The sequence below is a fragment of the Tasmannia lanceolata genome, unplaced genomic scaffold, assembly GCF_043159265.1.
Source record: "Tasmannia lanceolata isolate RefF3 unplaced genomic scaffold, GAP_Taslan_0.1 ptg000018l, whole genome shotgun sequence".
Classification (NCBI taxonomy): domain Eukaryota; kingdom Viridiplantae; phylum Streptophyta; class Magnoliopsida; order Canellales; family Winteraceae; genus Tasmannia; species Tasmannia lanceolata.
The window spans coordinates 49,783,909-49,800,822 of NW_027518695.1; the positions used below are offsets into that span (position 1 = coordinate 49,783,909).

A 16,914-nucleotide genomic window follows, 5' to 3' on the forward strand; every position below is an offset into this window, starting at 1 on the left:
TTGCTAGGTAATCATCTTTTCAATTTCAGGAAGATAATGTTTTAACATTGTTATTTCAACTCATAATGCTTTCTTATCTCAATTTAGCATATGAGACCAGCTGCAGGTGGAATGAATAAGACAAAATGAATTTGTGGAAGGTAGTGGCAATATCTTTTTTTAAGATGATTCTAAGGGCAGATATTGGCACCACTATATTTCAAGGGTGGCTCCAATCTATTGTTTTACATTTCCACGATTAGCCTTTAATAACCATTTTGCATAGGTGATATTCCATTGAGAAATTCAGTTGGACGTGTGTATAGCAGAACATGTGATAGCATTTCAGCCTACCTTTTTCCTTGTTCCCATATTGGGGGCCTTTACTTTACATTTGGACCCTAATCATAACCCAATGTTCACTCATCTGAATATGGTATCAGTTTAGTCATTTGGGGATGGGCTGTTTCATGGACATTTAATGATGTGAACCCCCTGTCCCTCAACCACCGAACAATGTGAATTTCCTTTGTTGGGTCATCAGGTGGTGTGGGCCAATTTGTTTGGTCTCCAATTATTGTTCGCCATATGCTGTCATGATAAAGACATGGTCCCTGAAGAGTTATTTAAGTCATTCAATTAGTTTGGATGTGCTTGGTGATGATAGAGGGTCATAGCAAAATATCGCACTGTTGAAAAGATTGTCGGCTGATAAACCCTCACCATTTTGATATCGACAGCCTAAATTGCAAGGGCGATGAAGGCGTTAGCCCAAGCCCACTCTTTAGGGGGAGTTACTTAGTCTCGGTAGTATCCCCTTCCTTCTTCCCCTCTTTATAGAGACTTTCTTAGTCTTTTAGACAGCCTCAAATCATTAGTTTTCCTCTCATTGATAAGGCGATGAAGGCGTTAGCCCAAGCCCATCTTTAGGGGACTAGCTTAGTCTGAGTAGCTTTACCCCTTTTAGTTTAGTAGACTTGCATAGTCTCTTAGACACCTTTAGATGATAGTTCTTCCTTTTCATTGCAAGGGTAATGAAAGACTCATCTAGAGCCCCCACTAGGAGACACATTATGTCTCATTAAGGCAGTTTCCATTTGGAGACAAGCCTTATTGTTTAGAGCCCATCCCTTAAGGAGTTTGCTTTAGTTTTAGTAGAGAGTTTACCCATAGGAGGCATGCCTTGCCTCATTTATAGAACCCTCTCTAAGTTGTACCTCAACTTCTACCTCGTACTAGTTGAAGGCCAACTTGGTCTGTTAGTTGCCTTAACCTTTTTATCATTGCAAGGGCAATGAGAATGTTACTTGGAGCCCACTTTTGTGTCCAGGAGACTCGCCCAGTCTCACTGGCACCTGTCTTGGTAGTGTTATTAGAGAGTTTTTGACTTGTTTCCTCTTATTTTGGAAGTGTTATTAGAGAGTCTCTAACTCATTTGTACTCCCTCTCTAGTATTATTAGTTAGAAGTTTTTCTATTAGAGACTATCTTAGTCATATAGAGCCTTCTTTGTTTGAGATTTTAGATCGTTTTTTCTGTTCTTGAGACACTAGTTTACTTGTTGTGGATCGTCTCTTTGAGACATCAGTTGCTCATTCGGGGTTTCCCCTTTTGCTTTAGCGCCTTGCCATCGTTTGTGGTTATGCTTGCGTGTTCCCTTTAAGAGTGAAAGCATTTAAAGGTCCTAAAACTTTGAAGAATAGGCATCCCACCTCGAGGAAGGAGAACAACTCTTGCAACCCAATCTAAATTTATGGAGTTCAAATGTGTCCGATGGCCAGCGAGTCGGTTTGACACTCCAACAGTCACTTCTTAGGTATACGAAGCTGCACCGAACTCGAATTGGATTATTTAAGCCTCCTCGAAAAGATCTACCGAAAACCGGTCATTCCAGTAGGCTTGCTTCATCCCTCAATGCAAGAAATTGGGACCGAGGTGGCACTAACTAGAGAACAAGTGCAAGAGATAGCAATTGGGTTAGAGCAATCCCAATTGCCCTTCATTTGGGCACTTCGAAGGCCGCCGTTCTTGCCCGATGACTTCGACATGTTGCCACCGGGGTTCAAGGACCGGACCCATAGTCAAGGAATTGTTCACATGGGTTGGGTTGCTCAACATAGGATCTTGGAACACGGTTCAGTCGGCGGGTTTTTGACTCATGCGGGTTGGGGTTCAATCATTGAGGGTCTTGGGTTCGAAAAGGCCCTAATCATGTTGCCGATGTTGGGGGATCAGCCTCTGAATGCTAGGTTGATAGAAGAGAAAGAGATTGGGATAGAGGTGGGGAGGAATGAGAAAGATAGGTCATTTACAAGGGATGAAGTGTGCAAGTCATTGAGGTTGGCGATGGTGGAAAAACAGGGGGAGGGATTGAGGACCAAAGCTAGGGAGATGAGAAAGGTGTTTGGTGACCAGGGATGTCAGGATGGGTATGCAGATGGCTTTGTTCACTACCTCAAAGATCATATACAACAAAAGAGGTTATTTTAGTATGTAGTTGATTTATTTCACCATGAAATGTAAGTTGTTAAGCTATAATTTTGAAATGACAAGGAGTCGTTTCTTTGCATTTGTGGGTAAAAGTTGATGGGTGAAAATGAATTTTCTAGTGTTTAGCAAATTTATGTTCGGGGTTCTAAAAAATACAACCTATGATATGATATGGTGAATTATTGAATAACCACCACTTGTTTGAGGATATACAAAAGATCACATATTAGCTGTAGTTCAAAGTCAATAAGGCCACCTGCTGCGAAGTTGGTGACGGGAACTAGAATGACTTCAATACCATCATTTTCATTAGTAGATTAAATTACCCTTTCTTAGTCATTGGAAATTTATTATTTTAAACAAAATAAAGTATTCTTTAAGACCTTATGGAACAAAAGAAGTTATCTTAATATGTAATTAATTGTTTCCCATGAAATGTAAGTTCTTTAGCTAAACTTTGAAATGACAGGGTTGTTCCTTTGCATTTGGTGGTAAAAGTTGATGGGTGAAAATGATTTTTTTTTTTAATGATAAGGAATATTTATTAATAGAAAAAGGATGGGGATGAACCCTGACGACCGAAATAGTCAGTACAATACGATAGAGAAAACATAGAGGTAGAATACATAAGATTTTGAGCTCTCTAGGAGGGACTACATCTGACATCTCTAGACCTTCAATTTCAACACGTGCTTTGGCTAACCTGTTGGACCCGTCATTGGCCGATAATTTTACATGCCAATAGGAAATGGATGCACCCGTCTAGGGGTGTCAGTTTGGGCTTGGGCTCGGAAGCTCACTCGAGCTCGGCTCCATAAAGGCTAGGTTCGAGCTCGGCTTGAATCCTTAACAAGCCGAGCCCGAGCTAGGCCAGCTTCAGCTCGGCTCGGCTCGTTAAGAATTTAATATATTTAAATATATATTATATATATAATTTTATAATTTATAACCCTTAATCCCTTACAGGTTATGTAATTATTTAATTTGAATCATTTGATTGTACAGGACAGGTCAAAAAAAGCCCAAAATATGTAGGATTTTGGGGCCCAATTGGCCCATTAAAGAGCTCGGTAAGGCTCGTGAGCCTGACCAAGCCGAGCCTGAGCTCAGGTGTTGAGCTTAACGAGCCGAGCCGAGCCGAGGTGGGCCAAGCTCGGCTCGGCTCATTTACACCCCTACACCCGTCACTCACTCATGGATCTCATCAAACTAATGTGCAAATCTCCATGGAAAGGAATGACTCCCGTTCCGCCACCTAATGACAATGAGGGAATCTCCCTCTACAATTAGCCAATCCATGATAGTACTCTCTATGATCCTCATGCTCTGGAGAACCGCTCTCACCTCCACTTCATTGAAATCTGTGATTCTAATAGGTCCTGAGAAGACACACCTCATCACTAGCTCCCTACTCATCTCTCAATAGGCCTCCTACTCCTGATGGCTCAGGGTGGCTAAAGCTAGATTCATCAAAGTTGAATTTCATCTTTCCAGAGTCTTCCCATCCAAGAGTAGGGCTGGCAACGGGGCGGGTCGGGGCCGGATGTTGGGGTCCCCTACCCCTTCCCCTCTGCGGGGAATTTCCCCCCTCCCCTTCCCCTCCCCTCCCCGCGGGGAATATCTAATCCCCTTCCCCTCCTCGCATCCTTCGGGGACAAAATCCCCGCGCCCCGCCCCAACATCACCCCCTCTTTAGTCATTGATACACTAATGCTGGGTGTCCTTAATCAACTTGATGCAATTTCAATATATAAAAATGTTATAAACTAACAATCGATAGGCTAGCTGTTAATTAAATTAGCAAGAGATTGGTATAAGGAGTTTGTCTTCTCTTCTTTATATATTGATTGAAATGCTGGGCAGCAACGAACGTCCAGATTTCACTTGTTTGCAGTGTTTTTTTACTTGAAGATTTAATAAGAGAGGGCAGATCCATATTCGGTATTTGTGTGTGGACGATGGATGGATGGACCCATTGGACCGACATTAGCTGTTGTTGGATGATGGGATTTCCGCACATTGCTAATTGGATTCGATCCAACTTCAATTTTAGATCAAGTGGTATCATAGCCTGCCACTTAGAGTACCCAACATCCAAACCCCATTTTGGATCATTAATTTTAGGAAATGTTATGAGCACTACTGTATTCTGATGATCGCACTCCTGACTTTATTAAAAGTAAGGTATGGCCCGCACCATAGGATGATCCAAACCGTCTATTAGATGGTGCACACCCTAAATAGGTTGCGCCCAAAAAATCATTTCCTTAGGTTGATCCTAACCCTCCGATCTGTAGAGGTACTGAATGATCCTATTCCTCTATAGATCGGAGGGTTACGATCAACCTATGGAAATGATTTTTGGGGCACAACCTATTTAGGGTGTGCCCCATCTAATGGATGGTTTGGATCATCGTATGGTGCGGGCCATACCATACTTTTAATAATAAAATGCAATTTATTTTGGCTACCGATGTTGGCACTACGATTTTTTGATAATTGCATACACTCACTCACTCAACTTGTCTTTATTATTTCAACATCTGTCAAAAGGTTCTTATAGTTCCCAAAATGCTCTCAGAAGCTAATTAAAAGGAAAAGACAAGCTAAGTCTATGTTTGGGGGAATCTTGTAGCCGATCCACAGAGTTTCTAGTAGTTTTCCTAAAAAAAAAAACACTTAAAAATATAAAAAAAAATGGCATTGATTAACGGGGCGAGGTGGGGCGGGGTGGGTCGGGGCGGGGAGGGGACAACTCCATCCCCTTCCCCTTCCCCTCCCCGCACCGGGGAATTTTTAAAATCCCCTTCCCCTTACCCTTCCCCTCTCAAATCGGGGAATCCCCTCCCCAAACGGGGCGGGGCGGGGCGGATCCCCGCTTTTCGGGTGAAATTGCCAGCCCTATCCAAGAGATGGAGACGCCACCTGCTCGCGGCTGAAGCATATCTCTCCATCCATTCCATAGATCACAGGCTAACACGAACTTGAAGCTCAGGAGTTTCTTTACCCAAGCGATGGTTAAGGTGATCATGTTAGTAAACAAAATGCGTAGTATTAACAAAGCCCTTAAAAATCCGAGAATTCATTCCTTCCAGAGGACCCATAATGTTGCCAGCAAGATTAAATTCTAAAACTTTTTTTTTTTTTTAACAGTTAGGGGATGTAGGGCCAGCCCACTAAGAGGTTGATCAACATATGGGAAGACCCATGTTATGCCAAATCTACCCAAAATCTTACTTCTCTGGCCATCCTGCAATGAAGAAAAATGAGGTCTACAGAGAACGTAAATGGTCCATAATCAGCATCGGCCGATTGCACAAGTGGTCTACTCTTACGATCGTGTTGAGAAAGTCCATCCAAACACAGGGACCTTGGGGGCACCGAAATGCCCCGCACTTAGGCATGAAGCAAAGATCCAAGGTCGGGGATCAGCTTATGGCAGAAAGATATGACCTTGAATTTCCCAAGGGAGAACCATGTTGAAACTCTTTTATCTTCACAAGTCCTCTTGACGTAACCGTCCTGTATCTCAAATATGCTTTCTACCCGATCCAACTTCATGTCAAAAAATATTTCTCGTGAAATTTATCTTCCATGAAATCCCCTCTTCCACCTACTATAGCCACTCCTTAACAAACACCTCCTCATCCACGACCACAAAAAATAAATCTGGAAACATATCCTTTAGAGGGTCTTCTTGGCAGCACTTTTCATGCCAAAATCAAATCTTGTCACCCGAATGCACTATATATTCGATCCCTTCATGGACCTTTTGTTTTTGTTTCGAAATGTCACTTCACTATGTCTAAGCCTACCCTCAGATAACCAGTAACCCAGCGTACACCCGTCATTGCAATCTCTGACCCTGGTTCATAGTTGGTGTCTTTTCTCCCCAAATCTCCAAAGCCACTTCTTCAGCAAAGTCTTATTATAACCTTTACACCTTTTGATGCCTAGGCTGCCAGCCCTAATAGGCTTGCAAACCTCCTCTCAACTAACTTGGTGTAATTAATGATTCTCATCCGATCCAGCCCATAGGAATTTCCTCTGAATCTACCCAATTCTATTAATTAAACTTATTGGGCGTTAAACACTAAAGGCTGACAAATGATGTTGTTCGCTATTACTGTATGTTTTAGTGTGATTCTCCCTCCTCTCCAAAGAAACCAAGTTTCACTTCCATGTACCCAATCTTTTTTCCACCTTTTTGAAAATTGGATCCCACTCCTTCCCCGCCCTTCCCACACATGGGTGTAGTTGTAACTTAGTCAATAGAACCCTATCCACAGTACAACCGAGAAGACTCGTCATTCCCTCTATGTTGTCAAATATGTGGAAACAGAAGAGTCTATATTCGAGAAAATTAGATCTTTGACTAGTAACCATATCATAGCATTTGAGAATTGCCTTCAAGTTGAGAACTTTATCGACTTTAGGAATTCTGAAAATCTAAGTATCATTTGCAAACTAGAGATGGGAAACCTCTAGCTACTGATTTCCCAATTTGAAGCCTTCAAATAGACTCTAATTTTTTCCTTTCTCAATCAGTCTGCTTAGTATCTCTACAAACTATCACATATAGGAAACGGGAGAGGGGGTCACTAATGCAGAGCACAACGGCAAAAGAAAATTTTATCTTCAAACAGATTTCATATGATATGGAAATTTCCAAATCTTGCAGGATTTCTTCATAAATGAATTAGATCTGTAACTTCTTTCTTCCATACATTCATAAAATTTCCAGTAAATTTCAAATTGAATGGAATAGAGATTGAAAGTTGTTGAAATACTTGCATATAATTTTTTTGGATTGTTGTAGGAGATATGGAGCTTGGTCTTGCCATGAGCAATGGAACGCAAGAGATCGGATCAAGCACGGAGTCGGGGAAATGTAATTCTTTCATTCAACAAGAAAGATCAATGCATGTTTGTAGACACCGCATTTTTACAAGATCGGACTAACGATAGTTTTCCTTTTCCATAATGATGGTCTCAATGATGAATCCATTCTAGGCAAGAATCTGTCCCAGTGATGAATCTGTTCTAAGGATGAATTTGTCTTAGTGATGAATACATCCCCAATATGAGTCTGGAAAGCTTCAGAACTCTCTGGACAAATTGATTGATTGTCTTTTATAGATGACAAAAGTGGAAGAATTTCCAATACGAGTGCAACTCGGGTCAGGTTGAGGCCAACTTGAACTCAACTCGAGGAACCATTTACTCAACCTGAACCCGACACGACCCGAGTTCCAACCCAATGAGGTTCAACTCGACCCAAACCGAGGAACCCTTTTTTCCAACCTGAACCCTACCCGACCCGAGTTCAACCCAACCCAACACAAGTTTTTAATCTTACTAAAAAATAATGATAGAAAATGTCGAGTTTAGTGTTTTTAATCTTACTAGGTTGCCCAAGCCCTCAATCCGAACTCAACATGGGTGGGGAAAACTCAACCAAACCCAAACTCGACTTTTGTTCAGGTTGAACCCGACCCGAGTTGCACCCCTAATTCCAAAACCATTACTTTGTGACCTAGAAAATACCCTTTAAACTCAGTTCAAGTTTGGCCAAACCAAATTACAAATACAGCCCAGAGTTTGCTAATCTGAGATCACTGAGATCAAGCCAAAAAACCAGCAAAACAGCCCCGTGCTAGCCAATTATTGAAGTTTTTCACCAAACGTACGATTGTAAGATTCATGAGTGTAGACACCCAATTTTGTCAAGACGGTACTAATGATAGGTGTAGCGAGGAAGAACCTTATGACGAGTCCCAAAGCACCTATTGTGTTTCTCTCAATCTCTCTTTAGGGTACCAAACAATTTCTGAAAGCCGTTTTGAAACAAAAAGCCTGTTTTCACAAAACACCCGCCTTTTTCGACAAACCAAAAGCCCGCTTTGGGTCAGAAACTTCTGATTACACCCAAAGGACACTCCGTCTTCCGAACACGTACAATATTAGATTCATTGGAAAGCTCCTGGAACAATAAATCCAATGGATCTGACTGTATATGAATCGGAGTTCAATCGGAAAAGTTACGAACAATCAAAACTATCCGATAAAGAGACGAAAACCACTAAAAACAAAACGGAGAAGAAACGAACTATCGAGCGAACTGGGGACGACATCACCCAACTTTATCTGGGTGATGTCATCCCAAAATTCGCCTCGGGCGAATTTGGGTTCGACCCTGATATTTTTTACCCCCCACCTATAAATAACTGGGGGGTAAAGGTTTTTTTACACCTTCTCTTTCCCCCTTTGTTTTGGTGTATACACCCTCCTTCGGTGTGTCTCTAGCCCCGAACCCCTGCAGAAATCCAGAAAAAACACTAGTTAGCTTACTTTTCTGGAAAAGAGAAAGTAGAGAAACACTAGGTAGCTCCAACCGGGCGCGGCATTCCGCCAAAATTCCGAAGGTTCGTAGCGACATCATCTTTTTGCGTCGTGCACTGATGCTCAAAAGATTAGTCTTGCCTTATTTTTGCTAGTAGGGGAGGTAGGAGTCTGGTGGAGATCTATAGAGGAAAATTATCCGAATGCAGTGAATGAAACTTGGGCACAATTCAAAACCCGCTTCAACAATCAATTCTTCCCTATGCATGTCAAGGATCGGCTGGCAAAGGAATTTGCTGGGTTGAAGCAGGGTGCGATGTCAGTCGCACGGTATGGAGCTAAATTCAGGAGATTATCGCGCTATGTGCCTGGTTATGCATCCACGGAGGCAGATAGAGTACGAAAATTTATTGATGGTCTACGCCCTTCTTTAATGGAGAGCATTATTAACCTTGGGTCACAAACTTTGGCAGAGGCTTATGAGAAAGCAGAAATAGCAGAGTAGAGCGAGAAAATTGTGCAGGCAACAAGATCTCAGTCATGCAATAAGTTGCACCAAGGCCAGTGTTGGAGGACTATGAAGGTGTGTTATAACTATGGGGACCCAAATCACAAGAAAAAGGATTGCTCAAAAGGAAATTATCAGCAGAGGCAGTAGAACAATAGGCCAGCAAACCCAAAGTTTAATCAGTAGAATGCCAACCAGAACTTTAGAAGTAATGGGAATCAACAACAGAATCAGCCTCGACTCCCACCTCAGCTTCAGCAGAATCAATGGAGAGGGAACCAGAATCGCCCTTAGAATCAAGGAAAGGGCGCACCACCTGCACCTATGAACCGAGTCTTTACCATTTCTCAGCAGGATGCAGATGCATCTGACACCGTCATCGAAGGTCAGCTTTTCATTAATAAGATGACTGCATTCATATTGTTTGATTCCGGTTCTTCGTTAACTTTTATATCACCTGCATTTGTGAAAGAATTGGATTTGAAACCCTCATCTTTGCAAAAACCGTTGAAAGTTATGACACCAGTTGGGCAAGTAGCAATAACCAGTGAAGTATGTTAGGGTTGTGTAGTGAAGTATGTAAGGGTTGTGTAGTGAAGATTGGAGATCATGAGCTCCTTGTGGACTTAGTTTTATTGGCTATAAGTGACTTTAAGGTCATTTTGGGTATGGATTGGCTAGCTTCCTACCATGCTAGTGTTGATTGTTTCCACAAAACAGTCAGTTTTAAAATACCTGGGGAAAAAGAATTTATATTTGAAGGGGTAAAGCGTCCCAAGGAGATTAAGTTGATTGCAACTCTAGAGGCACAGAAGTTGATAAAGCAGGGTTGCGAGTGTTATCTTGCCCATGTAGAGGTAGAGAAGGATGTTGGATGTAAGCTTTCTGCAGCCGACATCCCAGTGGTGAGAGAGTTCCTCGATGTATTTCCCGAGGACTTGATGGAGTTACCTCCACATCGTGATATCGACTTCACCATTGATCTTGAACCAGGGTTGGCCCTATCTCTAAAGCACCATACATGATGGCCTTGTAAAATTAAAGGAGTTGAAGGAACAATTGTCAGAATTGTTGGAAAAAGGGTTTATCAGGCCGAGCTCTTCACCCTGGGGAGCTCCCGTTTTATTTGTCAAGAAAAATGATGGTAGCTTGCGCTTATGTATTGATTATCGGCAATTGAATAAGGTCACTATTAAAAATCATTATCCTTTGCCTAGGATCGACGATTTATTTGATCAGTTGCAAGGTGCTAGTTATTTCTCTAAGATTGATCTTAGATCGGGATACCACCAGCTTAGAGTCAGAGAAGAGAATATTTCGAAAACTACATTCAGGACTCGCTATGGGCACTACGAGTTTGTGGTGATGCCTTTTGGGTTGACCAATGCTCCAGCAATCTTCACGGATGTAATGAATCGTGTATTTCGATCCTTCTTAATTCAGTTTGTCGTAGTATTTATTAAGGAAGCATGATTCTTCCCTGGGAGGGGGGAACCTCGATTCCCCGGTTCTCGAATCTGAAACGGGAATCTTCTCGAATCCCCAAAAACTAGAATCCCGGTTCGGATTCGCCAGAAACTCGATTCTCACTTTTGGGAATCGCGGTTTATGATTCTCCGGAAATGTGATACCCACTTTTGGGAACCGCAGTTTATTATTATGTGAAACACAATTTTCCGGCGATTCCCCTGAGATTCCTTGGTGATTCCCAACTCCCCAACTATTCCCGGCGACTCCTCGACGAATATCCGGCGACTTCACGATTCCCGCTTCTGACCACTCTGTAGACCTGGCAAATGGGTGGGTCGGGCCGGGTCAACCCGCAGGTGATGCGGGTGAGGGTCCACGGGTCGGGTGAGGAAATGACCCGCATTTTTGCGGGTCAGAATTTAGGTGACCCGCGCGGCCCGCGGGTGGGACGGGTCAACCCGTGGGTCACCCGCAAATATGGCGATTGTAATAATTCTCTTGATTTGACCGCATCTGTTTTTTCCGTAATTGTCATAACTTTCTATATTTTATTGGTATTTTTTCGTAATTTTACAACTTTATAACCATTTCTAGGTAATTTTCCATTTAAAACTTTATAACTTTAGCCATTTTACTTTTTATGTGTAATGATTACTTTTTTTTTGTTTGCTAGCAACATTTGCCATGTGCGCATCTTTGCACCACGATGGCCACATGCCGAGAAGTTGCCAAAGGAGAAGTTTGGTAGCAAATTCTTATAAAATAAAAAACAGAAGGAAATGTTATCAACACTAGTGTTTCTTATGAGCGCACTCTCACTTTATTAAAAGTATGGTATGGCCCACACAATAGGATGATCCAAACCGTCCATTAGATGGGCCATAGCCTAAATAGCTTATGCTCCAAAAATCATTTCCATAGGATGATCCTAACCCTCCAATCTGAATGTTAGAGGGTTGATCCTAATCCTCTATAGATCGGAGGGTTAGAATCAACCAATGGAAATAATTTTGGGGCATAACCTATTTAGGCTATGGCCCATCTAATGGACGGTTTGGATAAAATCCTATGGTGCGGGCCATACCGTACTTTTTATAAAGTGAGGAGTTCCCTCATAAAAAACAGTAGTGCTGATAACATTCTCAAAAAAAATTAAAAAATACGGTAAAAATGCGGGTGCCCGCGGGTTGACCCGACCCGACCCGTGTTTTTGCGGGTTGGGTCACCTTGTAGACACCCCAATTTTGCTCCGCTTTAATCAACAAAGAAGTTAGCGTTTTGCTATCGGTTTTTCAGTACTTTCCTTTCCGTTTCCGTCTCTTACATTTTTAAATCTTTTCGGTCATTTCTGTCATGCTTCGTGTTGTCTTGCTAAGTGTTGAGAAGGGTTATTAGCAAGAATCAAAACAAGAGAGAATTTGGACCCACTGGGTGGGCCCGCATTGAACATTTGTTTAAATTTGGATCAAACAGGGGGCCCGCATATTGTTTTAATGAAAAATGAGTTTTGAACCTACTTCGATCTAATGCATAAAGATGCCCATCAAGGGAACGGTCAAGATCTCAGAGAAGTCATTTTAACAACCAATTTTTGTTGCGACCATCAAGTTGAGCTATTCAGATAACCCTTGGAAATGATTTTTGAGGCACAACTTTATAAATTAATGGTTTGGATCATCCCATGGGGGTGATATTTGGAGGATACAAGTTGTCCATGCCATGGCCTGTCAAAGTGAACGGTTTAGATCATTCTATTGTGAATTATTGTGTGTGTGGGGGGGGGGGGGCAGGCAATTTGATTTTTGCTTGTTAATCGGAGAATTCAGATCATTATATTTTGAAAATGATGAATTAAAAGCAGAGGATTTTGAGTTGATTTGGTGGGGCCTACTGAGGTTTAAGAAGATCAAATTTTAAAAGGAGTAGTGGTTCGGTCAATGGTAGTAGCCCATCGTTTGGACGTTTTTGATCAACCTAATAAAATGGACCCATGTTTAAAAAGAAAATCATACGGCTATTTCAAATGGGGGATTCTGCCAATTACAAATGTTACCCATTAGATGGAGGGTTCAAATCAACCTAAGGAAATGGTTTGGAGTGAACAACTATTCATTTGATGGCTCAACAAACTAGACCGTTTGGATCATCTTATGAGGATGGTTTGGATCATTCCAAATGGGTTCCATCCCAAATTCGGCCACCATGTGTGGGCCTTGCTTATTGTGCAACCTTCCATCCCAAATTCGGCCACCATGTGTGGGCCTTATTTGAGAATATTCCCGATGAAGAGCTAACTGTTTGGGATTAGGTTTCCCAAATAAAATTCTATCTTTAGAAGGAGGTAATGCTAGAATTGAAAGGGACACATTAGGAATTCTAAAAAAAAAAGACTAGTACAGTTGTGCCTTCTATAAGCCGGCAATTTTGAGATTGTTCTATTGTGGGAATTGCGCATGAAACAGGCAACTCCTTGACTGGTATTTGGCAAGCGAATTTGGCTCTCTCTATTCTTGGGGAAGCAACTAGCGGTTTTCTTGGGAGGCAATTCTCTCTATGATCTCATTCGGAAACCTTTTATACGGGGCAGCTTTCATCAAAACAGGAGGTCCAAAAGAGAAAAAAAAAAAAGAAGCTCTGGTCTCTGTTGGCTGTAGGAAAAAGCTCTGATTCTGGTATTTTTATTTTTACTCAGTTCTCTCCCATTCTCATCCACGCTCAATAGCTCTTTCCATCTCTCCCTCTCCATCTCACTCTCAACTTCTCACCATCTCAAGATCTCACTCCCATTCTCACCCACGCTCAACAGAGCATCTATATTTCCATCTCCATCTCACTTTCACCCACTCCAAACAGCCATCCCATCTCTCTCATCCTCTCTCAACAACCCCTCTCGATTTCTCCCTCAACAGCTGCCCCTCTCCATCTCACTCTCACCTTCTCTCTAAAAAAAAAAAACAGAGCATCTCTCTGTCGTCTCTTATTCTATCTCCCTCTCCATATCATTCTCACCTCTCTGTTTCTCTCCCTTTGCTCTCCACAGCCCTCTACCTCTCTCTCAACTCTCCCTTTGCTCTCCACAGCCCACTCACTCTCATCTCCCACTCTCATCTCTTTCAACAGAGCAGCCACTCTCACTCTCTGTCTCTGTCTATCTCTGTCTATCTCTCTCTCTCTCTCTCTCTCTCTCTCTCTCTCTCTCTCCACAGTGAGAAAAACAGAAAGAAAAAAAAACAAAGAAAGAAAGAGAAGAAAGAAGATCGGATCAAGCGTCGACGAGATTTTATGGATTCTTCGGCTCTTGGATTTGGCGAGGATCTCGGTCAAAGGTAGGTGCACTATTCTCAGATTTTTCTAGAATTATTCGGTTTTTTTTTATATATTTTTGCATTGTTTTAGCATTTAATTCTATATTACATGGGTATGCTCAAAATCGTGTTTTACATGAGTGTTTCAAGTACGATTCGTCTCAAAATTTAATACGTTGATCTATTTGAATAGACTAAAAGAACTGTCGGATCGGATCAGACATTGGACCAAAGGATTTCGAAAATTTGAGTGAAGAATGGAATTTCATTTAAAATAATAACTGAGAAATTAAGAAATTGGAAAAAATAGCTATCTCAGGATGATTTATTTTTTAGAATATTAAAATTTTTTTATGTTCATCATATCAAAACAAGGTTAAAGGACATTTTCCGAAGTCGTAATTTTCTCAAAAATCATGTTTTAAAAATAGAAAACTCTTCAAAAACATCTTTTTTGAAGAAGAAAAATGGAAAATATACTAAATAGGTTCCAAAATTAATGAAAATTTGTGAGAAAATAATATGGTACTGATACATTCTACCATGTATTTTTAAGGATTTTTGGATGTTATTTGGTATATTATTTGATGCTTTCTTTGAAAACAATCAGATTTTGTGAGATTTTTTACTAACATCAAATCACAATTAAAATTCTCAAAATATTTAAAATAGTCTTATATTTCATATTTCATGCTGCTGTAAAATTTTCAATTGATTTGGAATTTTTTCCCCGAGGGATGTAGTGTAAATTCATAATCTGGTCTGAAAATTCAAAAATCCGAAATCAATAGTAAATAGTATCTACAATTCGTGAAAATCTCACAGTATACTATGTTTACTTATATCTCACTACTATAGAAATTTCAATGAATTTAGATTTCTATTTCTAATAGTTTCTGTGTTATTTTAATAATCTGGTCTCATTGTTATTAAATCAAAAATTAATAGGAGCTTAATATAAAAATCCATAAAAATTTTCCAGTTAGCTACATTCCTTCATATCTTGTTGCTGTAAAAATTTTGATTTATTTAGAATTTTTTTGCAATGAGTTCAATTGTAAAATCGCTCAGGTAGTCTGAAATTGATAAAATCCATTAAAAATTGAAATCAATCAAAATCATTATGAAAATTTCTAAGGAACCTTAAATTTCTGTCACATATTCATTCCTTAATCCATTGAAACAGAAATCTTAGGAGTCTTAGATTTTCCTTGTAAAATGGCCATAGCGTCCATAATCGTATCCCAATTGCAATCGATCCTTGACAATTTGAGTATTTAAGTTATAGCATGTTATTGGCTCCGAGCTGTACTGTCCACGGAAATCCTGAGAGATATGCCAGGCAATAAGTGCTATAACTTAAGTATTAAATTGCACAAGGGAAGAGCGCACGATTCCCTTCCGTGGATGCCATTCAAGGCCGAAATTTGTGAACCGTAGAACTTTTGGTAATCCTTAAATGTTCAGAAACCGAAAATCCTTGAAATCTGAAATTCATTAACTTCAAGAATTCGAATCGATTTACTCCATGTCTTTGGCACCGTTGGATGGCGGTTTCCATCGTAAGAACCATTAGAGCCCTATTTAGGAACACTTACGTCATGTCGCGTCCTAAGTTTTAGGGAGTCCTAGAGTTAGGAGTCCAGCCTCATCACCGACATTTGCTATGGATAGCAACTGTGCCATAGGTCTAGTTACATTAGTCACCCAAATTTTTCCTAGGACAAGCCTAGTTACCTGGGATGTAGGTTAACCTGCATTAGTCTACGGGACAACTTGCACTTAGATAGGATCATATAACATCTTAGATGAAATCCTAGGATAATAAAATCTTCAACTTGAATTAAATAACTTCTCTTAAAACTGTTGAAACAGTCAATCCAGTCTAGATCGGTGTCTTAGTTGAGTTAGGCATAAGTAGCTTAGCTTAGGTGCACCGAACTACGTCGACTCTGATCCCAGTGAGGCTTGGGTACGTAAGCAGCTTGGATGCTTGATGGCATACCAATCACGAGTCGGCTCCATAACAAATTGTGGGGTTTTGTATGTTAATTTTCTTGTAAATTCTTAATTAAATCATTTAGGACCTTTCATGAAATTAGAGTTTTAGGAGAACTTTCACTTAGATTGAATTCAAACAAATTAAGAAATCAAGATACACATTTAGGATCTACATTGAAATTAGATCATAGGATGCATGTCACGTAGTTAGCACACTAACATAGAGTTAAATGAGCCATTTAAAAGAAATTCAAAAGAGTTAACTTTTGGAATTGAAGACCGATTATCGGGCAGGAATGGTGCATGTGGTGGATAACTCCCCATACCTTCCATTCTTGTAACCAGGTAACGAGTCTAGATTTCTAGTTAATTATGGGTCCTAGATCCCACATCTAGGTGGCGACTCTGTCACTCTCTTTTGTGTGGAATTCGGATTGCCTTAGTGATCCCAAGTTCATATAAAAGATGAATTAAAATCAATAATAAAAGAGCACACGCCATTGGTGTGGGTACGAGAGACCAAGAGAGAGCGTGGCGGCACGCGCCCCACCCCTCTCGCGGGATCGGGTCCCACAGTTTGGCGACTCTGCTGGGGACCACCTAACTTCATTAAAATTTCAAAAGATAATTCATTTGAATTTATTTTAATTGGCTCATAAAAACTCTATCTCTTATATGCTTGTTAGATTAGTTTGTCTTGTTTTATTTTCTCATCTCATCATACTCAAACTTAATCTAACAAAACCTGAAGGCATCATAGATTGCGCGAACTTATTGCACACACTTACATCACTTGCATCTAAACTCTTGCATCTCACAT

At 40.7% G+C, this 16,914-nt stretch overlaps 1 protein-coding gene and 1 pseudogene across 2 annotated transcripts; both read left to right on the forward strand.

Moving 5' to 3' along the window:
* The first annotated feature begins 1,892 nt into the window (after positions 1 to 1,892).
* Positions 1,893 to 7,434, forward strand: LOC143850389 (UDP-glycosyltransferase 91D2 pseudogene; annotated as a pseudogene). Its single transcript, XR_013235986.1, has 2 exons — positions 1,893 to 2,458; positions 7,288 to 7,434. The product of XR_013235986.1 is annotated as a UDP-glycosyltransferase 91D2 pseudogene (transcript).
* A 2,208-nt stretch (positions 7,435 to 9,642) lies between these two features.
* Positions 9,643 to 10,343, forward strand: LOC143850390 (uncharacterized). Its single transcript, XM_077359648.1, has 2 exons — positions 9,643 to 9,870; positions 9,975 to 10,343. Exons 1-2 carry the CDS (start codon positions 9,643 to 9,645, stop codon positions 10,341 to 10,343), a joined length of 597 nt encoding a protein of 198 aa, XP_077215763.1.
* Positions 10,344 to 16,914: the final 6,571 nt, after the last annotated feature.

What these genes read in the sequence shown, in the direction of transcription:
- LOC143850390 (XM_077359648.1), top strand. Translation starts at nt 9,643, where the DNA reads ATGAACCGAGTCTTTACCATTTCTCAGCAGGATGCAGATGCATCTGAC. An exon ending in AAGTAGCAATAACCAGTGAA is followed by an intron (nt 9,871 to 9,974) that starts GTATGTTAGGGT and finishes AGTGACTTTAAG; the next exon opens with GTCATTTTGGGTATGGATTG.